General features: G+C 46.4%; 1 protein-coding gene across 1 annotated transcript in view; it reads right to left on the bottom strand.

The window, feature by feature from the left end:
• ARNT2 (aryl hydrocarbon receptor nuclear translocator 2) overlaps nt 1-24045 on the bottom strand; it is a 151258-nt gene that overhangs the window by 70100 nt on the left and 57113 nt on the right. The window contains exons 5-7 of the mRNA XM_055556223.1: nt 18741-18843; nt 16048-16113; nt 15442-15527 (exon numbers count right to left, since the gene is read on the bottom strand). Of these exons, the coding sequence (XP_055412198.1) occupies nt 15442-15527; nt 16048-16113; nt 18741-18843 (255 nt within the window). The remainder of the gene's footprint in view (nt 1-15441; nt 15528-16047; nt 16114-18740; nt 18844-24045) is intronic.

Here is a 24045-nt window from a genome sequence, read left to right as displayed (position 1 = left end):
TTAAGATTTTATAGACTTCTAAATTTAATAAGATGGGCTGTTTTATAGTAATGATAATAAAAAATGATTAAGGAAAAAGGCTGGCCTGTGATGTTCGTATTTAAAAAGGTGGGCTTCACACACCTGGGGAATTTTCCCAGTTCACACCTCATTCTCCAACCATGTCAGAAACATGAACGTATTGTACTTAAATCCAGCCTTTAGAATCCTGCTCCTGATTACCAAACTGAAGGAAAATGCACATGATGATGCTGGACATTTAATTGTCAAATGTTTGGCAGAGATACATTTCTTTCCAAATTAACTGCCATTGAATCATGAAAATTAACACGCCATCTTCTTGTGCCTAAAGGGAAGGCTGTAATAAACTTGGACTCCGAAGATAGAGCTTCATTTCCAGAAAGGCGTCATCTATAAACAAAGGGCTAAGGGCCTGTAACAATAAAGCCACACTGGGGTCCAGCAGGATGTCAGGAAAAAAGGAATTAGGGGGCACAAGGACTGCCCTTTCCAGGCCTGAGTCTCACCAGGGGTATAGAGAGGAATGGGCCACGAGGCTCCCCTAGGTTTCCTGCCCACCTCAAGACTCTTGAGTCCATGTTATCTCCCCCTGACAGAAGAGGGATGTCATTAGAAAGCAGTGGACTGTTTTCCAAAGGAAGCTCAGATGACTGACCCTCTCATTCTCTTGGTGGCTTAGCTGTGGCTCTTCCCTGCTATCTTTAGCTTTCAGTTATAGAAAGTTCAGGCTCAGACGGTAAAGAATCTGCCTGGCAAAGTAGGAGACTCAGGTTCAATCCCTGGGCTGGGAAGATCCCCTGGAGAAGGGCATGGCAACCCACCACAGTATTCTTGCCTGGAGAATCCCCACAGAGTCGCCTGGTGGGCTACAGTCCATGGGGTCACACAGAGTCAGACATGACTGAAGGGACTTAGCATGCAGGCACATACAAAGTTCAGAAATAAATGACATGCTTCATTGATTGACTTCTCCCCCATTTCTAGCTCCTAGAAGCTATAAATCCTCACTGGTGCAGAACAGGCATCTAAAAGGCAGGGCTGTGTCCAGCAGCCCACCTGTCACCCATCCCTGCTCTGGGGCTACACTGTCTCTCCAGCTTCTGGTCACAATACTTTTGTCTTGGGCAGGCTGGGCACTGGCTAGCACGAAGAGTTCTGCCATGATGCTAACTCACCACTCATTGTAGCCAGTCCCCCAGTAGCACTCACATCCTGATTCTGCTGTCATTTCTCACCACCATCAGTGTCTTGCTGCTTTCTGCTCCACATTCCTCTCCAATGAAGACCAGCCTCCACCTGGCCTTGCTCAAAGTAACTAGCTCCCAAATAACCTTCTACATGGTCCTTGGGAACTTCATCCTTTGTAGTTGAAGACTGGCATCCTTGGCTGTCCGCATCTCATGGGCTCTGCGATCTGGGTGCTTCCATCTCCCTGACTGTGGCCCCCTCCCCAGGAGAGGATGTTCCTTTCTCCAACAGCCCCCGGTCACGGACACTGGACCCCTCCAGACACCGCCTTCACACAACCCTCCTGTTGCGTGCACGCTCAGTTGCTTCAGTCGTGTCTGACTCTTTGCGACCCTATGGATTGTAGCCTGCCAGGATCCTCTGTCCATGGCATTCTCTAGGCAAGAATACTGGAGTGAGTTGCCATGCCTGCCTGCAGGGGATCTTTCCAACCCAGGGATCGAACCAGCAACTCTTGCACTCCTACACAGGTGGATTCTTCCTGAACCACTGGGTAAGCCTGACCCTCCTTTTACAGGTGCTCAAAAGTCTCTTCTTCTAGCACGTACTCCAACCATCTTCCCTCCTTGGCCCCACCTCTCCCTATGCTATTGCTACTTTTCATTTTGCCAAAGCACAGCCTTGACCATATTTCAAGCTTCTTTTCCAAAAAACCTCAAAGGCTCCCCACCAGTCACCAATTTCAGGGCCGGAGGGGTTGCAGAGTCAGACATGACTTAGCGACTGAACAATAACAACAACTGGCAGGTGGGGCTCAATATGTCCAGCTCTAGTTTTTGCTATGATGCTGGTGATGGCTTCCCCGACACTAGTCAATAGACACAGAATCATCCCATTCCTGAGTGGCCGCTTGGCATCTGAACTCTGCCTGGCTGCAGGTTTCCCCTGCAGGGTCTGGGCTGTGGTCAAGGGGAGCGGAGAAGTGCTGGGGTCAGCTGAGATGCGGAGTCTTACAGGATTTTAGATTTCTCCTCTGTGGAGAGAAGGGGCTGGCTTGGGGTAATGCTGAAGGTTCTCTTTAACTCTGACTTTCTTAGCCCGACACCAGCTCAGAGTTTGGCCATGGGATCAGTTTGACATACCTGTTGAGCACCTGTTAAGTGCCTGACAGTAAGGGATTCAGCGTGCATTCCACCAGCTCCTGCTCTCAAGGAGTTGCCAGCAGGTGGGGGAAGCAGAGAACCAGAGCATCACAATGCCAGGTGGTTAGTATTACAACAGAGAAAAGAACAGGCTGCTTTGAGGAAGGGCGGGTGGCCAAGGCTGGATGCCAGGGCTGGCAGGGATGGTGTCAGGAGGGAATGCTTCCTGGCAGGAACCTCAGCATTTCTCAAAGTGGTTTTTAATAGGAACGGAATAATTCCAGCCATTTAAACAGATCTCAATGATTTCCTAATTGGTTTCACAAGCCCGTTTTGCCCCACATTCAATTACCTTTTCTTTGGAAATACGCTCCACTAACGCCAGCTCTAAATAAACCCCGAGTCATACAAACAACACACAAGTGAAATGTAACTGGAGACTGCCGTCTCGGATGAAGCTCAGAGTTGTTGGCCAGAAAGGCTTATTCATGTTTAACTAAAGGGTTGCATTAACCCTGTGCAAACACTCACGGAAAGTTGGGTTGTTTTTCAGTAATGCTGGGTGGAGTCTATTCTGGGACTCACATCTTCACATGAGAATTAAGACTTTTTTTTTTTGCATTCCACCAAACACAGGGGGAAAAAACAGCCACTTGTTCACAGTATGTTTCCAAAGTATTCTCTGGGGAACAGTAAAAAGTTTTAGTGGGAAAAAACGATTCTCTGGCCAAATACATTTGGGAAACACGGTTTAAACAAAGACAAAAAAGTTTCATCACTGTAGGCATGCTCAGGAAACATTGAACTTCGGAGTATGAGTCTCTAAGAGAGAGAAAAGTACCCTAATTATTGACCAGGGACTCCTTTCTTTATGAAGTATCTCTGAGACTGAGATCTCAGGACACACTTTAGGAAATGCTGACTTGTAGGTGTTTTGCATTTCAGGGTTCCTGGTGGTGATCTTAAAGACCTGGCTCTCCCACTTTACAAAGGACAGCTTAGAAGTACAACAGGTGCTTTGGGGTCAAAAGAGCAACCTGAGACCACATGAGTAACTACCTGTCCCTCCCAAGTTACTGTGGAAACTCTCAGAGTCTGAGATGAGAGACGAACATCTCAATACCAGAAACCAGGGAGGATTGTTTGGGCAAGATGGGGTGAAGGGAAGTGCTGAGGAAGCTACATATGAAGGAAAAGGGAGGCTGTGGAAGGGTCCCCAGCAAGACCAAACTACAAGCTCAGAACTGCTTTGGCTTGACAGTGGCAAGAACGGGGGCAAGTCTTGAGGGATCGACTCTTCAGGTGCTCAGTGGTAAAGAATCTGCTTGCCAATGCAGGAGATGTGGGTTCGATCCCTGGGTCAGGAAAATCCCCTGGAGGAGGCAATGGCAACCCACTCGAGTATTCTTGCCTGGAGAATCCCATGGACAGAGGAGCTATAGTCCAAGGGTTTGCAAAGAATCAGATACACTCAGCAACTGAGCATGCACACAGGAAGGGCTTAAGTCTGCAAACTGAAAGGGCCCACGTGGCACTGAGACGTGATATCAGATATGGAGGAAACATAGTCCAGAAGCCAGCGGAGGTGAGCAAGTAAAGCAGGAAGATGGAAGAATTGTCAGTAACAGAGTCCTGGACTTGACTGCAAATGGCAGGCCTGTTTCTTGAAAGACAGATGAATAATATAAAATAATGACCACATGCTGCAGTCCATGGGGTCACAAAGAGTCAGACATGACTGAGCGACTGAACAACAACAACAACATATCTAAAATCTAAATTGCAGATCCAAAGTCCCATGTTATTTACACATTAATTGGCAGGGGTGGGGTAGGCAATCTCCCATAGTTCTTAAAACACATGGACTCTGCGGTATGGCCTGCAAGGGGTTGAATTCCAGCCTCCTCACCCACCAGCTGTGTACCCAGCATGGCCCAGCCCTTACCTGTTTTCTCCCATCAGCTCACATCTCCCTGCTGTCCGTACACTCGACATGCACCTCTCCATCTGCACGGCCACTGCCTTCGTTCAGGCCTCACAGTTTCTCCTGAATCAGTCCTCTCTGGCCCCCCCACTGTCAGGCCTATCTTTGCCCCTCCTCTCACTTCAATCCAACTTCTAGAATGATCTTTAAGAACTTTCAGTGGCTTTTAGTAACATTCCATAGAGAGCAGAGGAGGGTTCCAAACCCCCAGGCTTAGCATACAAGGCTTCACCTCCAGGATCTGATTCTACCCACCTGTCTGGCCACATTCCCTCCAGCCACAGTCAATCACACACGATTCCCAAGGCAGCAACCTCTCTTCTCCCCGACATCAGAGCATCAGTAAGGCCTAGATTCATTCCCAGACTTGGCTGCTTACTAACTGTGTGAACTGGGCTGATTAAGTTGCTATGCTGACCCTCCAGCATGTCACCTGCCCGACAGAGGTAATTACAATGCCTGGACCTCATGAGAGTTGTTGTGAACACTGAAGTGGGCTTCCCTGGTAGCTCAGATGGTAAAGAATCTGTCTGAAATGCAGGATACCTGGGTTCAATCCCCAGTTTGGCAAGATGCCCTGGAGAGGGGCAAGGCAACCCACTTCAGTATTCTTTCCTGGAAAATCCCACAGACAGAAGGGCCTACAGAAGCAGGTTATAGTCCATGGGGTCGCAAAGAGTCAGACACAACTGAGCAACCTAACATTTTCACAAACACTGAAGCACAATGCACAGAGTCCTTGGCACAGTGATCCGCATGTTGTGAGCACTCTGAAATGAAGACTGTGATCATTACATACCTCCTCTACACTCACCAACACAACTCAGTATGCCTAGAAAGCAATTTTTTCCACCTAGAAAACTCCTTTATGTTCATGTTTCAGCTTAAACGTTACTCTCCACCTATTAGGCTTTCAGCAAGGCTTGGCCTCAGAGCATAGGAGAGAGCAGACAACCTTGACACTCCCAGTAGACGAGATCTCTTGTCCTTGTGCTTCTCTCATGAGTCCTCTGTGTGACCCTTGATCTGGGGCTTTGCAATGACCCACATGCCTAACTGTCTCCTCCACTGTGCTGTGACTTCTTTTAGTTTAATTAAATATTAACTTGTTCACTTATTTTGGCTGTGCTGGGTCCTCATTGCTGTGTGCAGGTTTCCTACAGTAGCAGTGAGGTGCGGTCACGCTCCTGTGGAGCATAGGCTTCTCACTGCAGTGGTTTCTCTTGTTGTAGAGCACAGGCTTCAGTAGTTGTGGTGCACAGGCTTAATTACCCCAAGACATGTGGGATCTTCCCAGACCAGGGCTCAAACCAGCGTCCCCTGCATTGGCAGGTGGATTCTTAAGCAACGGACCATAAGGGAAGCCCACACTGTGAGCTTCTAAAGGGCAGGTGCTATATCAGACTCCCCCTAGGGTCCCCAGGAACTAGGAAAGTAACTGGCCCATGGCTGGTGCTCAGAAAGTATCCATTGAAAGAAATGGAAGAGTGGCTTTGCCCTGCCTGAGAATGAGGAGGACGGAAGAGGTGGCCAGTGCTCCATCTCACAAGTTAAGGTCATGGCTCTGATGTCCAACCAGAATATCAAACATCAGCATGTCCAGCTTGGGCAGGACAGTATGGCTGAGGGTTGGTGAGACGAGGGAATCCAGCCTTGCGGGTGCATGGCTTCCACACAGAAGACCAGCCTTTGGAGACTTTCAAATGAAGGGAAAAAAAAAACAACACACTGTGTTCAACCAGCAAACTGTGAGAAGCGCAGGGCTGTCGTGGATGAGCTCATGGTGGGGCTGAGCTGTCTGGTGAAGTGGCAACACTGGTCTGACCACTGCAGATTCTAGCCAAAACCCCGAAATAACCTCAGGCCTCTGGCATGCTGTGGCCGAGGCTTACTGAAAGTCCAGCAGCATCGTGAAGGAAAGCATCAGCCTCACTGATGAGAAAGCACCAGAGGCTGCCAAGAACCAAGCCTCTTCCTGATCAGGATGGTCCCAGAGGGAGGTAACCTGATCTCAGTCAAGCACACCCCCTCCACTGGGGCAGATCCTGGCTCTCCTGTGCAGACACACAGCCAGTTAATCAGACATTTTCCACGTATTATTCTGTGGTGATGAACCAAGCACATCAGATGATGATGAATAGAGGAGAAGTCCCTGTGATAGACATGGAGTCTGGCTCAAAGCAGGATGCCAGTCTGAAAAATGCAAGGCGCTGGGGCAGTGACCATGGAGTGGAGGCAATTCCCATCTTCAGAATTTCAAAGCTACCCCTGGACTCTAAGCATACCTCACACACTGGAAAATGCAACCTGCTGTGGGTGATCTCTTCTGCACCGAGGGTGATGTCTCCTTTGCTACGTTGAACACAGAATATTAACTTCTTTAGAAGGAAGGATTGGACAGAGCAACTGTAGAACTCTGTATTTGCTTTAGTCATACACCAGGTTTTTTTTCTTTTTAGCTGCACCATGTAGCATGCCAGAATCTTAGTTCCCCAACCAGGGATGGAACCTGTGCCCCCTGCAGTAGAAACACAGATTCTTAACCACTGGACCACCAGGGAAGTCCCTAGCTCAAATATTTTAAATGAAGCTTATACAGTATACTTGGTGGTTCAGATGGTAAAGAATCTGCCTACAGGGCGGGACATCCAGGTTCAATCCCTGGGTCGGAAGATCCCCTGAAGAAGGCAATGGCAACCCACTCCAGTATTCTTGCCTGGAGAATTCCATGGAGAGAGGAGCCTGGTGGGCTATAGTCCATGGGGTTGAAGAGTCAGATACAAATGAGCGACAAACATTTCACTTTCATAGAGTATACAATGCTGTGAGGCTAATTGGGAAAGTCACTCTGTAATAGAAAGGGTTTCTGGAATATAGCAGAATTTTGGGGGACATTTATGTTTTCGATGGAGTCAACAGGTACCAGGTAAAAGTTTGCCTGCACAACTTGTTGGTTCAGAAATAAGCACAAGTGTTGCCAGCAGGCTGTCAAAGAATTATTCACAAGGTCCTTGCTTGCTTCACAAAGTCTACTGCTTCTACTCACCTTTAGAGACTGCTAAGGTCGCCTGTAGATATTCTGAGCAACTTTGGTGCTTAGGCACCTTCATACCTCCTAACCAAGTCACTGTTTATAATTAAGGAGTCTGAGCCTATGAGCAAGTAGGGACAACATTCCTCGTGGACATTTACAAGGCATCATTCAAGCATCAAGTGAGTGGCTGTTCCAGTGCTCCGGTACCATGACCTTATTATACAGTAATCGTGCCAATGACCTTACTCAAGCCACCTCATCTATGTCAGATGGCTGTCTGTGCCGTCTCAGAAGATTTCTGGGAAAGTGGATTCTATAAACATCTTTGGAAATTCTGGCAAAGAATTCTTTCAAAACCCATTCCCCTTAGGTTAACAACTATTTTTTTTTAAATCAAGGCAGACTCTTTTCTTCTTTCCTTTCACACATCCATCCACCCATCTGGTCTGTTGTTCAGTTACACAGTCATGTCCGACTCTTTGCGACCCCATGGACTGCAGCACACCAGGCTTCCCTGTCCATCACAATCTCCTGGAGACTATGTGAAATGTAATACATTTTACATGCCAGGTCTGAGCTCACCACTGGGTTGAGAAAATGAAGCATGCATTTGGTCTTGAGAGCTCTAAATGTAAAATAGTGTGTGATATGTGTAATGAATGGAGTTATGAATCAAGTAAATATGGTCCACACTATGTCTAAAATGGCAGAGAAGGCAATGGCACCCCACTCCAGTACTTTGCCTGGAAAATCCCATGGGCGGAGGAGCCTGCTAGGCTACAGTCCATGGGGTCACTAGAGTTGGACATGACTGAGCGACTTCACTTTCACTTTTCACTTTCATGCATTGGAGAAGGAAATGGCAACCCACTCCAGTGTTCTTGCCTGGAGAATCCCAGGGACGGGGGAGCCTGGTGGGCTGCCATCTATGGGGTCACACAGAGTCGGACACGACTGAAGCGACTTAGCAGCAGCAGCAGCATGTCTAAAATGGATAACCAACAAGGACCTAGAGTAGTATAGCACACAGAACTCTGTAAAATGTTATGTGGCAGCCTGGATGGGAGAGGAGTTTGGGGGAGAATGGGTACAAGTACAAAAATGGCTGAGTTACTCTGCTGTGCACCTGAAACCATCACAGCATTGTTAATTGGCTATACTCCAGTATATTAAAAAAAGTTTAAACAGAAAAAACAATGGACTTATTAATCAAGAAACAGTATTAACAGCCACAGAACAAGATATATATCAATTCAGGATACTGGAGGCATGATTGAATCGTCATGTGTGCATACAAGCTTAATTTCCAGAACTTTCATCTTTATAGAAACACAGCAACCAAATACAACAACCAAACCAAAAAAAAAAAAAACCAAACAAACAAACAAAATACACAATTTCTGAATTCACAGCAAACCACTCAATCCAGTGGTATGAAATGCTGTTTAGAAAATTCTGCTTGATTGCCTAAAAATGCCGTTTTTTTCTGATGATGGAAGTCATGTAAAAATTTGGAAAATGCAAGACCGAAGACAGAAGAAAAAAGTAATCAACAATCTACTACACAGAGATACGATTACTATTCTACATACAATTTTTCAACACATAGATACACCATTCACTTATAATCTAAAAATAAAATTGGGATCATGATTGCATAAACTGTCATTCTTTTTAATACTTCTTAGCACTTTGCTTCACTCTTTTTTTTTAAGATTTACTTGTGTATTTGGCTATGGCATGTGGGATCTTTGATCTTTATCATTTTGGCATACAGAATCTTTTAACTGCAGCACATGAATTCTTAGTTGTAGCATGTGGAATCTAGTTCCCTGACCAGAGATCGAACCCAGGCCCCACGCACTGGGAGTAGAATCTTAGCCACTAGACCACTAGGGAAGTCTCATGCTCCATTCTCAAATACCTTCTGAAAGCACGCCTGTTTAATGGTTGTCTAGTATCCGATCATGGCTTCCCTGGTGGCTCAGACGGTAAAGAATCCACCTGAGATGCAGAAGACGTGGGTTCCATCCCTGGGTTTGGAAGATCTGATAGACGAGGGCATGGCAACCCACTCCAGTATTCTTGCCTGGAGAATCCCCAGGACAGAGGAGCCTGGTGGGTTACGGTTCATGGAATCACAAAGAGTTAGTCACGACTAAAGCAACTAAGCATAGCACACAGCGCAGTATCCTATCATATAGGCATTTCATGCTAGTTTTAGCCAATTCTTTATTATTGAAATTTAGATATTCCAATATTTAGACTTTGAAATTTAAAACAATTCAAGGTTTTCACAACAATGTTTAACCATACAATACACACATCTCTGATTAATTCCTATATATTGATTGCACATTTTAAGGCATTTAATATATACTCTGAAGTTATTCTACAGAAGATTTGTACTGATTTAAATTCCCATCAGCAGAACATTGACCTTCCCAGGTGGGTACAGAATCCGCCTGCCATGCAGGAGACTTAATGAGACACAGGTTCAATCCCTGGGTCAGGAAGATCCCCTGGGGAGGGCATGGCAACTCACTCCAGTATTCTTGCCTGGGAAATTCCATGGACAGAGAAGCCTGGTGGGCTACAGCCCATAGGGTTGCAAAGAGTCGGACATGACTGAATCAACTGAGCATACACGCACAGAACACAAAAGTGTCCATTTTTCTGAACCTTCCCAATACTGTGTATTTTGTCTTATAAATTTTTTGCTACTTGATAGATAAGAGAAGATGGTATAAAATTATTTTAACTTGCAGTTCTGATGAACAGGAGGCTGAATTCCTTCCAGATGCTTAGCATGTGTGTGTATTCATATTTGTAAATGTATGTAACACCCTGTTCAGAGCTTTTGCTCATTTCTTCCTATTCAGTGAAAATCCGCCTTTTGGTCCAAATTGTGCCCTCTGGAACTATCCTAAGTAAGTTTAATTCCTCCTTCATATGACACCCCCTCAAATACTTGAAGACAAAAATCATGTCTTGCTTTCTCCAAGATAAACACTCCCGGCTCCTTCAACTGTTTCTCATGTGGCAAAGTTTCAAGGGTGGTTGTTGGAGATTTAATGCCTCACAACTCCTTCCGCCCTGTTAGTCTGTACCCTTCAGCTCTCTCGTGTATAGAACTCCACAGGACTCCAGAAAAGCTGGCCTTGAATCACTTTTTAGAATTTTTCTTTTTGGCCACATGACAAGTGGAATCTTAGCTCCCCGACCAGGGATTGAACCCATGCCCCCTGCATTAGAAGAGTGGAATCTTAACCACTGGACCACCAGGCAAGTCTTGCCCTGAATCCTCCTGGCAGACTCTCTGGATGCAGTCACCTGCCTGCACCTTGGTCCTCAGCCTCCTTTCTTGTGATAGGCAGGTGTGGCAGTCAAATAAAATGGTAGAAAAAGAGCACTTTGAGGCCAGAAACGGGAAGAGAAGTTTGCCTGGTATAAGAAGGACGATGAATTCAAATGAGGAAAGCATCAAGAAGGAGATGATCTGCTGGTCCCAAGAGGCTGAATTTGGCAGGACTGGGGTAGCTTTCTACAGAGTCTCATCTGGGGAGCCTCTCCTGACCCTGGGGCAGGTGAAGGACCCTGCCTCCATCCACAGCGCTGACTGCCTGCCCACACTCTCCTGGAGTCAGCTGTGTACCTGCTTGTCCCCCACCAACACATCTTTGCATTCCCCAAGGGCTGGGCCTCTGTCTAGTGCCCAAGAGCCTTGCTCAGCAGATGGCATGGATGAGGCCATCACATGTCACAGTGAGCCACGGCTAGAAGTCTTTCACCAGGCTGCCCACAGCCCTTTGCTCTTCTTTGCTTTTCATCAAACAACCTTCCAGCACAAATGTGTTGTCTCAAGTACTTTCAAACCTCATAGATTTCCTGGACAATAGCCATGGGCATCCATGCCAGTGACGAGGAAGCCCCAGGGCATCACAGAGTTGTACCTGATTAACACGTCAGCTTTGGAGGACTCTGTCTAAGAACCCTGGATCTGATGAGTTCTGCAGCATGGTCAAGACTATGGATCTACAAAGCTAAGGTCCAGGCTCTGGACACTGTAAATGAATCACTGCCCTCTGAGTTTCTGTCCTTGAGCCCAACCTTAAGGCAAGCAACACCTTGATGATTTTATGCATTATGATCTCAGTATGGGCTTCCTAGGTGGTGCAGTAGTAAAGAATCTGCCTGCCAATACAGGATACACAAGAGATGCAGATTCCATCACTGGGCTGGGAAGATCTCCAGGAGAAGGGAATGGCAACCCATTCTAGTATTCTTGCCTGGAAAACTCCATGGACAGAGGAGCCTGGTGGGCTGCCATCCTTAGGGTTGAAAAGAGTAGGACAGTACTGAGCAACTGAGCATAGGCATGAGCATGGTCTAAGTAGAAAAACATATACAAATAAGATATACTATAAATAAAACTGATATATTGATATCTGTCTATCTATATCTCAAACATTAAACATTGCCAACTTCAGTTCAGTTCAGTTCAGTTCAGTCGCTCAGTCATGTCCGACTCTTTGCGACCCCATGAATAGCGGCACGCCAGGCCTCCCTGTCCATCACCAACTCCCGGAGTTCACTCAAACTCACGTCCATTGAGTCGGTGATGCCATCCAGCCATCTCATCCTCTGTTGTCCCCTTTTCCTCCTGCCTCCAATCCCTCCCAGCATCAGAGTCTTTTCCAATGAGTCAACTCTTCGCATGAGGTGGCCAAAGTACTGGAGTTTCAGCTTTAGCATCATTCCTTCCAAAGAACACTCAAGCAAGATTAATATAAAACCTCACAGTAAAGACCTATTTACCTCAGTTCTTATTACCTGATATATCGCACTTGGATTTCAACAAAGATTTACAAGGTATGCTAAAAGGCAGGAACAAACATAGCTCAAAGAGACAACTAAATATCAGAACCAGACTCAGATATGATACGGATTTTGAAATGACTAGGTTGGGAATTTAAAATAACTATGATTAATATGTTCAAAGAGCTAGTGGAAGAAGTAGATAAAATAAAGAACATATGGGTAATGTAAACAGAGAGATGGAAACTCTAAGAAAGAATAAAAAGGAAATCCTAGAAAAACAAAAAAAAAACCACTGTAACAGAAAACAAGGCCTTTGCCGTCTCATCAGTAGACTGGACATAGTCAAGAAAAGAATCAGTGAGCTTGCAGATATATCAACTGACATTTCCAAAACTGAAATGCAAAGACAAAAAAGAATAAAAAACCCAGAACAGAATACCCCCAAACTGTAGTCCAGTTTCAAAAGATGTACATGTAATTGGAATACCAAAAGGAGAAGAGAATGAAACAAAAGAAATATTTGAAGAAATAATGTCCAAGAATTTTCCAAAGTTAATGACAGACCCCAAACCACAGACCCAAGGAGCTCAGAAAAAAATACCAACCGATAGGGCTTCCCTGGTGGCTCAGTGGTAAAGAATCCATCTTCCAAGTAGGAGACGCGGGTTCAATCCCCGCGTTGGAGTGATCCCCTGGAGAAGGAAATGGCAACCCACTCTAGTAGTCTTGCCTAGAGAATCCCATGGACAGGGGAGCCTAGCAGGCTACAGTCCATGGGGTCACAAAGAGTTGGACACAATGGCACCCCACTCCAGTACTCTTGCCTGGAAAATCCCATGGATGGAGGAGCCTAGTAGGCTGCAGTCCATGGGGTCGCTAAGAGTCAGACAGGACTGAGCAACTTCACTTTCACTTTTCACTTTCATGCATTGGAGAAGGAAATGGCAACCCACTCCAGTGTTCTTGCCTGGAGAATCCCAGGGACGGGGGAGCCTGGTGGGCTGCCGTCTATGGGGTTGCACAGAGTCGGACATGACTGAAGTGACTTAACAGTAGCAGCAGGAACTAAAAAACAACAACAATAATAACCAAAAAATCCCACAAAAACTAAGCAAATTATACTATCATGTTCAAACTTCAAAAATCCAAAAACAAAGAAAAATCTTGAAAGAAGCCAGAAAAAAAGTCCCACGCTACATATAGAAAAATGAGGATAAGAATCATGTAGACTTCTCATCAGAAACCATGCAAACAAGAAAGTGAAGTGAATACTTAAAGTGTGGAAAGAAAATAACCACCAACCTAAAATTCTACATCCAGTGAAATTGTCCTCCAAGTGTGAAGGAGAAATAATAACTTTCTATGAAAAACAAAAATGGTGAGAATTTATCACCAGCAGAGTTGTCCTGTAAGAAATGTTAAAAACAAGGTCTTCATGAAGAAGGAAATGATATAGATCAGAAACTCAGATCTCCACAAAGGAAGGAAGAGCATCAGTGAAGGAATATAATTAAGGTAAAATAAAATATTCATATACTATAAAATTTGCCATCTTAAAGAACACAATTCAGTGGTTTTTGGCAGATTTGCACAGTTGCGCAGCTATTACACTATCTAAATTTAGAACACTTTTGTCACCTCGGAAGGAAACACAACCCTGAATATTCATTGGAAGAACTGATGCTGAAGCTGAAGCTCCAATTCTTTGGCCACCTGACGAGGAGAGCCTACTCACTGGAAAAGACCCTGTGCTGGGAAAGAGCGAAGGCAAAAAGAGAAGGGGGCGGCAGAGGATGAGATGACTGGATGGCATCACTGACTCAGTGGACATGAATTTGAGCAAACTCCAGGAGATAGTGGAGGACAGAGGGGCTTGGCATACTGCAATTCATGGGGTTACAGAGTAGGACACGACTTAGCAACTGAACAACAACAACACCAACCATTAGCCATCACTCCCAATTTTCCTCTCCCCCCAGAACCTGGAAACCACAAATCTACTTTTTGTTTCAATGGATTTGCCTATTCTGGATGTTTCACATACATGGAACTGTAATGTGGCCTTTTGTGTCTAACTTTCTTTTACTTAGCATGATGTTTTCAAGGTTCACCCATATTATAGCATGAATCTGTAATTTATTGCTTTTTTTTTCCCCTCTCCAGCCCTGGCATCTGCCAGTCAATTTTAATTGCAGGATAATTCTTTACAGTGTTATGTAAGTTTCTTGTGTAAACAATGTGAATCAGCTATAAGTATACATATAACCCCTCCCTCGTGAGCCTCCCTCCCACTCCCGACATCACACCCTTCTAGGTCATCACAGAATACTGAATGGAGCTCTTTGTGCTATATGGCAGCTTTCCACTAGCAGCTATTTTACATATGGTATTGTATTAATGTATATATCAATGCTACTCTCTCAATGTGTCCCACCCTTTCCTTCTCCTTCACTGCTTTTTATTGCTGAATTATTATTAGCTTAGCTTAGTGCATTGAAGCTATCATATGGGTATACCACTTTTTATTTATCCATAAATGTACACATGTAATTTGATTCCACATTTTGGCCATCAGGAATAATGCTGCTATGAACATTCAGGTACAATTTTCTTTGTGAACATATGCTTTCAGTTCTCTTGAGTATATATACCTTGGAGTGAAACTGCTGAGTCATATGGCAACTCCAGGCTCAACATTTTGAGGAGCCTCCAGATTGTTTTCCAAAGCAGCTGTTTCATTTTACACCCCCACCAGCAAAGGATGAGGGTTCCAGTTGCTCCAAACCCTTACCAACAGGCATTATTGTCTGTTTTAACCATACTAGTGAGTGTGAGAGGTATTTCATCATTGTGTTTTGATTTGCATTTCTCTAGTGACTTGAATACAATTATCATTTCAAATGTCCCTCTGACTTTCCAGAGTGCTCTCAGTGACAGATCACAGAAAGGATTTGTGAAGCGCCAATCACCTTTGCAGGATTGCTCTTTTACAAACCTTTGTTTCAAGTAGCAAGACTTTTTTCCATTACAAAGACCATTACATTCTTTTTTTTTTTTTAACTTTACATAACTGTATTAGTTTTGCCAAATATCAAAATGAATCCGCCACAGGTAGACCATTACATTCTAACTGCAAAGGAAAATAACAGTATTTTCCAGTCTCTTTCTATAAGAATGCATGTCTAACAGGATACATGGTGACATGAATCAGCATTCAGTACCCTAGGAATGAAGATGCAGGTTCTCCTTACCTGCTGGCGGCCAAGCCTTGATGTAGCCTGTGCAGTGGACCACAGCATACTGGGCTTCTCCTTCCTTCACAGGGCCAAGGCCATTCCTAGAGAAAGAACGTCATGAGCTGGCTTTCAGCAGCTGGGGGTGAGGCAAGGCTGCCCATGACTCCTTTAGTACTAAGCTTCTGGGTTCACCTGTTGACCTTGTGTTTCTCAATCTTCACTTCCACGATCCCTCTTTCCCTCCTCCCTCATAGTATGCATATCCAAAATAAATCCACCCAACACCTTTCTCAGCTGAGCCACAGTAACTCTGACGTGTGAGTCTCTTGGTGCTTTCTATGGCTAAGCCTGTCTTTAAGTTCAGCTACTCCTTAGCTTAGTGCATTGAAGCTATCCACTGCATAGCCCCCAAACATCCATCATGCCTACTGGGACTTTCCTGGTGGTCCAGTGACTAGTACTCTGTGCTCCCAATTCAGGGGGCCCAGATTTGATCCTTGGTCAGGAAACTAGATCCCACATGCTGCAACTAAAGATCCCATGTGCCACATCCAAGACCCAGCACAGCCGAATAAATAAATATTTTTAAAAATAAAGATAAAAACGGAAAGGCCTACTGACCTGAACCTCTTCCTCATGGTGGTTAGTCTGTTTAGAGGAAGATGGTCCAAAGGAGCATTTCCACACCTAAGATGTGAGAAACACATTAGAACGAGTGAAGAGCCAGCCAAGCATATAAAGCCCACAGTGCTGCAGGCAAGTATATTTGTTGTTGTTCAATCACTCAGTCATGTCTGACTCTTTGCGACCCCCTTTGGACTGCAACACACCAGGCCTCCCTGTCCTTCACTATCTCCTAAAGTTTGATCAAACTCACGTCCATTGAGTCAGTGATGTTATCCAACCACCTCATCCTCTGCCGCCCCCTTCTCCTCCTGCCCTCAGTCTTTCCCAGCATCAGGGTCTTTCCCAATGAGTTGTCTCTCTGCATCAGGTGGCCAAAGTACTAAAGCTTCAGCTTTAGCATCAGCCCTTCCAACGAATATTCAGGGTTGATTTCCTTTAGGACTCACTGGTTTGACCTCCTGGCAATCCAAGCAACTCTCAAGGCAAGTATATGGACCTTATCTAATGTGACCACACTTACTCAGGTGAGCTGTATAGCTAATTTCTTTCCAAAGTGCAGAAGCAGGGCTGCATGTCTATGAATTCCTATCATCACCAAAGGCAAGGGAGGGGACCCATTCTTCAGTGCACAGGTAGATGGTCTCCGGTCCAGCCCAGAAGCCAGAGACCTATGGACAGACACTCGGAGGATCCTGGCCACGCTCCACCCTGCAGATCACTTCAGTGTAATTTGGGGGCTTTCAGGGAACAAGGGAAGGGTGGTGATGACAGCTACGGCGTCTCTTCAGGCCCGAGCAGAGGCATCAACTCCAAACAGATGTTGCCAGTTGACAAACATCATCTTCTCAAGCTTCAGATTCACAGTGTAGAAAGTCCCTCCTCCCCTGCAATGTTCTGGCACTAGGAATGAGCAGACCACTGTGAGCCTGCGGATGGCAGCAGACAAACTGGGGACAGGAGGAGGATGAGTCTGGAATCAGATCTTTCTATGGGTCCGTCTCTGGGAGGGAGGCGGTGTGAGGTGTCCCATTGCCCTTTCAAGCAGCATCTTTTCTGCCTCCCTTCTCCATAACTGTCTCTGCATCCCAGGCTCCAAGCATCCACAGCCTGCATTGTGGCCAACCTTTGACCTGTGTTCTCAGTTCACACTTCCATTTCCCAACTTCACAGTAGATGATGTCCTCAATGCCTTGGTATTCAGTGCAGCAAAGACAAGAGTCCAATTATACTCTGAGGCCTGGGGCAGCTGCCAGAATGGGCATGTTTTCACAGCAGGATCCATCCAAGAGGTAGCCACCTAGGGATGCTGGCACAGCCTTCTGCCCTCTGGCAGGCTGTGCCCAGTGTCTTCCTGAAATTAAGCTGCTTTATTTGGAGGGGAAGGCCAGGCTCTCAGCAGATGGCAGTGCTCCTTGCTTCATAGGTAAATCCAGGTAGTGTGGGTGTGGCACTGGGAAAAGCAACCCAGAGGTTACCAGGGCAGGGAGGGGACCACCTGGTTCTGGTCGATAGGTCAGTGATAATGGTATTGGAGGGCTTCCCAGGTGGCACAGTGGTAAAGAATCTGCCTGCCAATGCAAGAGACCTGGGTTCAATCCCTGGGTCAGGAAGATCTCATGGAGGAGGAAATGGCAACCCACTCCAGCATTCCTGCCTGGAAAATTCAGGCTCTAGTCCATGGGGTCGTAAAGAGTTGGAGACGACTAAGGAACTAAACACAGAACAGTAATGGTATTAGACTTCCCTGGTGGTCCAGTGGCTAAGACTCTGTGCTCCCAATGCAGGGGGCCTGGGGTCAATCCCTAGTCAGGGAACTAAATCCCACATGCCTCAATTAATAGTTTGCATGCTGCAACTAAAGATTCCGCATGCTATAATGAAGATCAAATATCCTGCTATAACTAAGACCCAGCACAGACAAATAAATTAATTAAATAAATAGGGGCATTGGAGGCTACTTAGGAATGGAATACTTGATGCTTCCAATAAATTTATGCACAAGGCAACTTCTTAGATGGCACAATGAAGAATTCACCTTGCTGTGCTACACTGAATGTCCATCTAGCTAGGATGGGCATTTACTCTACTGGCCAAAGCACTGAGGAAAGCCCTTGCTGTGCTGGACTGCATTAATTGATGCATTTTGTCCCTGGGTGGACACTAATGCATGTGAGTCTGAGCCACTCAGCTTGTCCCTGACGGCTGAACAGAGGGAAGACAGTCTGTGCAGTTGTTAGGTTGCTCAGTTGTGTCCGATTCTTTGTAACCCCATGGACTGCAGCATGCCAGGCTTCCCTGTCCTTCACCATCTCTCGGAGTTTGCTCAAACTCACGTCCAAGGAGTTGGTGATGCCCTCCAACTATCTCATCCTTCGTTGCCCCCTTCTCCTCCTGCCCTCAGTCTTTTCCAGGATCAGGGTCTTTTCCAATCTCTCTGATGTCAACCCTCAACTCTGTATCTTCAGCCCCAAGCTCTCCCATGAATTCCAGAATTCTATGTCCAACTGCTGACTCCTCTTCTCCCTTTACAGGTGAGACAGACCAAGAAGGAGGTAACATGGGGCTGTAGTCAGGAGGTGACGTCACCATGGTGAAGGTGTGATCTGAGAGCCCCTCAGGATGCTCAGCAGCAGAGGGGAAGGGAGTAGCCCCACCAGAGCCCCAGCCCACTGCTTCCCCAAACAGACCTCATCCTGCAGATGAAGGACCTCCGGGAACCCATGCACATTCTCATGGATGACTGCTGCCCTTCTTTCTTGACTGTCCCAGTCTTCAGGTCCAAGATCCGGCCTGAGACAGAGACAGAGAGAGAGAAAAGACAGTTGCATGAACCTCTGTCTTTGACTGTGGGGTGCAGGTGAGGGGAGAGTTCTCCAAGTGAAAACACATGGAGCCATGCAAACTGTTTCTTGGAATTCCCAACATTCTTAAAGCAATGAAATCCACACAGTCCTAACGCTTTGTTTCTCAAAGAGTGGTCTACACTGGACATCTGTACTTTGTCCAATTCCATCACAAGTCCCCCCCAGGTCGGCTTTGTCTTCGGCGGCTTCATGGAAACGGCATTCACCAAGGTCACTAACGACATTCTTATTGCTAAATCCAAAACATGCTTTCCCTTTGACTTATCTGACTGCTTTGGCTAAGGCACAATGATTCTTGAAAATCCTCCCTCCCCTTGACTTCTGACAAGCACTCTCCACTCGCCTCCCCCAGAGGCTCCTCCCTCTCCCAGAGGCTCCAACCTCAGCCATGGTTCTATGGCTTGTTCTATGTATCTATCCCTTATGTCAGGAGTCCCCAACCTCTGGGCCATGGACTGGTCCCTGCAGTCAGATCAGCGGCAGCATCAGATCAGAAATAAAGTGCACAAGAAATGTATTTAAATCATCCCGAAACCATCCTTCCACTCCCAGTCTGCAGAAAAACTGTCTTCCATGAAATTGGTCCCTGTTGCCAAAAAGTTTGGAGACCACTGTCCTGTGTGATTTTAGCCACTCCAAGGTTTTGAGGATCACCTCTACCCTAATGAACCTACATCTACACCTGAAGCACCAAGGTCTAAACCACCAGTGGATGACTGCACACCTCAAAGGCAGCATCAACCCCACCCAGACACGAGCTAAAGCATCTCCAGCCAACAACAATCGAAGTCAGAATTCTAAATGTCATTTCACCTTCCTCTCCCTCACCTCCTGCACACTCAGTCTCGCCATCTTGTCTGGCTCATCATTTATTCCTCAAGGGAGACTCACTTCCAGCCCTCAGCATCCTTTCTCCTTGATCCACCTTTCACATGGCTGATGGCTGTCTAGACAATACATATCTGACTGTGCACCTCTTGGCTTAAAACTGCATTGCTAGATGTAAGTCCCTGTCGATTATTTATTTTATATGGTGTGTGTGTGTATTAGCCACTCTGTCATGTCCAACTCTTTGAGACCCCATGGACTGTAGCCCACCAGGCTCCTCTGTCCATGGGATTCTCCAGGCAAGAATACTGGGGTGAGCTGTCACTCCCTTCTCCAGGGGATCTTCCCAATCCAGGGATCGAACCCAGGTCTCTTGAATTGCAGGCAATTCTTTACCATCTGAGCCATCAGAGAAGCTCCATGTAGTAGTCTGTATATCCTGACCTCTTCATGTATCCCTACTGTAAAGCACAGGGAGCTCTACTCAATACTCTGTAATAACGTATATGAGAAAAGAATCTGAAAAAGAATAGATATATGTATTTGTTGTTTGGTTGCTCACTCATAACCGACTCTGCAACTCCATGGACTGTAGCCCGCCAGGCTCTTCTGTCCATGGAATTTTCCAGGCAAGAATACTGGAGTGGGTAGCCATTTCCTACTCTACAGGGTCTTCCCGACCCAGGAATAGAACCTGTATTTGCTATGTCTCTTACATTGACAGGTGATTCTTTACTGTTGAACCACCAGAGAAGCCCAGATACATATGGAACTAAATCACGTTGCTGTACATCTGAAACTAATACAGCATTGTAAACAACTGTACTCCAATATAAAATAAAAAATTTTAACTGCATTGCTTACAGGAGCTCCTTAGAGAGTCTTTGGTCCCTGTCTGCCACTCAATCTCATTTCCCCTACACTTCCAAGTATCCTGTCCAAGAGAAACATACTAAGAGCCACCTATGTAATTTTAAATGTTCTAGCAGAAGCAGTTTTTAAAAAGTTAAAAGAAACAGGTAAAATTACTTCTAAAAATATACCCCAAATATTATCCTTTCAACATGTAATTCATGCAAAAATTATTAATAGGCTATGTCGCTTTTTCTCATACTATATCTTTGAAACTGGTGTGCATTTTACAAGAGCAGCACATTTCAATTCTGACTAGCCCCGTTTTGGGTGCTCAGTAACCAGATGTGGTTAGAGACTTCCACGTGGTACAGGGAGCAGCTCTGTGGACCACGGCCTCATCAGAGCCCTCAGCAGGCAGGTGTTTCTATAAGTGCCTTGTGCCCTCTCACATTTGCAGATGTGGTCCTTCCTGCCAGAAATTCTGTCCCTGTTCCACACAAGCTGTTGTCCTGGTGAACTCATCCTTCAGGACTACCTCATACAGCACTGCCTCTGGGAAATCTTTTCTAGGTTCTTCATGCAGAGCTTCATATATGTTTCTTCCTTCTTCCCTTCTTTCCTCCCTCCCTTTCTTCCTTCCTTCCTCCCAAGGAGTTGGACATGGCTGAAGTGACCCAGTACACACGCACGTACATTTACACTGTTATTACATATAGCCGTTACAAGTAATCAAGAAATGAATTAAAGTGTATAGGAGGGGGACTTCTCTGGCGGTCCAGTGGTTAAGACTCTAAGCTTCCACTGCAGGGCGCAAAGGTTTGATCTCTGATTGGGGAGCTAAGACCCCATGTGATGTGAGGCATAGCAAAGGATATGTACAAATGCTATACGATTTTATGTAACAGATAGTACCCCATTTCACAGAAGAGATTTGAGCCTCTGTGGATTTTGCATTCTGTGTCAGGTCCTGCATGGGCTCTGAGGCAGGACTATATATGCTAGTTGGACCGAGTCATTTTTATCCATCCACAAAAGGACTGTTTAACACAATTGGCATTAAGTAACATGCTAGTATGGGGGCTTCAAAGACAGTTCAGTGGTAAAGAATCCACCTGCCAATGCAGGAACTGCAGGAGACAAGGGTTCAACCCCTGGGTCGGGAAGAACCCCTGGAGGAGGAAATGGCTATCCACTCCAGTACTCTTGCCTAGAGAATCCCATGGACAGAGGAGCCTAGTGGGCTACAGTCCATGGGGTCACAAAGAGTCGCACACAACCAAGCAACTAACACTTTTATCTTTCATTGAATCTACCATGATAACCCTTCTGCTCCAAGTTTTTTGGTCCTTTGGCCATGAAACATGTGGAATCCCAGCTCCCCAACCAGGGATCGAACCCATACCACCTGACACCACCTCCTACCTCTGCTGCTGCTGCTGCTGCTGCTAAGTCTCTTCAGTCGTGTCCGACTCTGTGCGACCCCATAGATGGCAGCCCACCAGGCTCCCCCGTCCCTGGGATTCTCCAGGCAAGAGTACTGGAGTGGGTTGCCATTTCCTTCTCCAATGCATGAAAGTGAAAAGTGAAAGTAAAGTCGCTCAGTCGTGTCCGACTCTTCGGGACCCCATGGACTGCAGCCTATCAGGCTCCTCTGGAAGTCAAACTCCCAGCCATTGGACCTCCAGGGAAGTCCCTGAATGGGTTTCTATCACTTGAAATCAAAAGGTCCTTGAAGTAGGCACAACCCCCCAGCCAAAATGGCTCGCACTGCCCCAAGCAGAGAAGAGGCAGCAGGGGCTTTGAATGGCGGGATCAGCTCTCTTTCCCCATTACCTTCTGCTGCAGCAGCTGGGACCCTGCAGCCTTCAAACCCCATGTGGACCAGGGCTCTGTAGGGTGTGGGGCACTCAGCTCTCTAAACACCAGCAATTACACCATGCCCATTACAGAACCACACATCTTTAAGCAGGACATGTACCCCAGAATTCAAGCCCATCAGGGGCCCAGCTCTCACTCTGCTGGTCAGGGGTGGGAGAGACTCTGGCACTTCCCACGCAGTGGAGACCCTCGGTGTCTGTCAGTGATTCAGTGCTGTCTACATCCCAGGTTTGACACCTGTCTATCAGATGTCTTCTTTTCACAGCTGTTTTAGTGGAAATTGCCACTGGCCTTGTCATCTACCAAATGGCAAATGGCTTCAGCTGAGAAGAAGGCCAGCTTGAGAGTCTGTCAAATTCCAAAGTGTGCTCTGAAAATAAATCACAGCTGCGAAGCATATGAGCCCTGGAACATGAGGAAATGAGAAAACACACTTCCACGGTCTGTCGTCGTGACCCCGAAGGATGACTCCTTCGGAGTTTATTTCTCTGTGCGCTTCTACAATTTCCTCTGGCACAATGAACCCCTTTCCAGGCTCCTTAGGAATGGAAAGCATGCCTACTTTCTGCAGTAGGTGTGTTCCTGAAGGGCTTATGGAAACTGGATTTTTGACAGATTTCATAGCAGGGAAGATGTATGGAGTATGAGACCATCCCCTGGCCCTGGGCAGTGAGTCCCAGCACGATGGACGAAGAATCACTCCCTGTACCATGGACACCTGGGAATTGGGTTTACTTATGATAGGGTTCCCCAGAATATGGAGCATAGCTACTATTTATACTGCTCTTCCCAGGTGGCACAAGTGGTAAAGAACCCAGCTGCCAAGACAGGAGACACAAGAGACACAGGTTCGATTCCTGGGTTGGAAAGATCCCCTGGAGTAGGAAATGGCAACCCACTCCAGTATTTTTGCCTGGAGAATCCCATGGACAGAGAAGCCTGGTGGTCTACTGTCCATGAGATCACAAAGTCAGATATGACTGAGCACACACACGCACACACACACACACACTCACACACACACACACTGCTTTTACTTCTTTCCTGACCCACAGAAACCTCGGGTCTGCCTCGAACCAGGGGTCTGGATATCTAGGGCAGGTCCCCAGTGGGTCTCTAAGAAGCACCATCAACCAGGCCAATGCTGACACCTTCCAGAATCTCCTCCCACCCCCAACCTCATCCACTGGGTCAGGAGGACTCCCTCCTTGTCAATGCCATCACTGGCTGATCCCACCAGGAATCCCATCCTGCTTTCCTGCAGCCAGTGCCTAAACTCCCGGCCACTCCAGTCACTTCTCCTCTCTGTCCTCATTCTCGCCATCCCAGGCCCCTGGTCCTCTCCTCCCTAATCTCCTCCAGGGTGCCCTTTGGAATGTCCACTCTGAAATAAACAAATGTGTACATCCTCAACTCCTTTCAGAAAGCCTGACCTTCTCCTTCCTCGGTGGCATCACTTCTCAGAAGAAACCTGTTCGACCATATCCTATGTGTTATGGGCTCAGAGGCAGATCTGCCATCTTCCTGGGCATCCAGAGCCCTTCCAAGTCAGCACTCCTCTCACATA

The sequence above is a fragment of the Bubalus kerabau genome, chromosome 19, assembly GCF_029407905.1.
Source record: "Bubalus kerabau isolate K-KA32 ecotype Philippines breed swamp buffalo chromosome 19, PCC_UOA_SB_1v2, whole genome shotgun sequence".
NCBI classification, from domain to species: Eukaryota; Metazoa; Chordata; class Mammalia; order Artiodactyla; family Bovidae; genus Bubalus; species Bubalus kerabau.
This window is presented reverse-complemented; position numbering and strand designations above follow the sequence as displayed.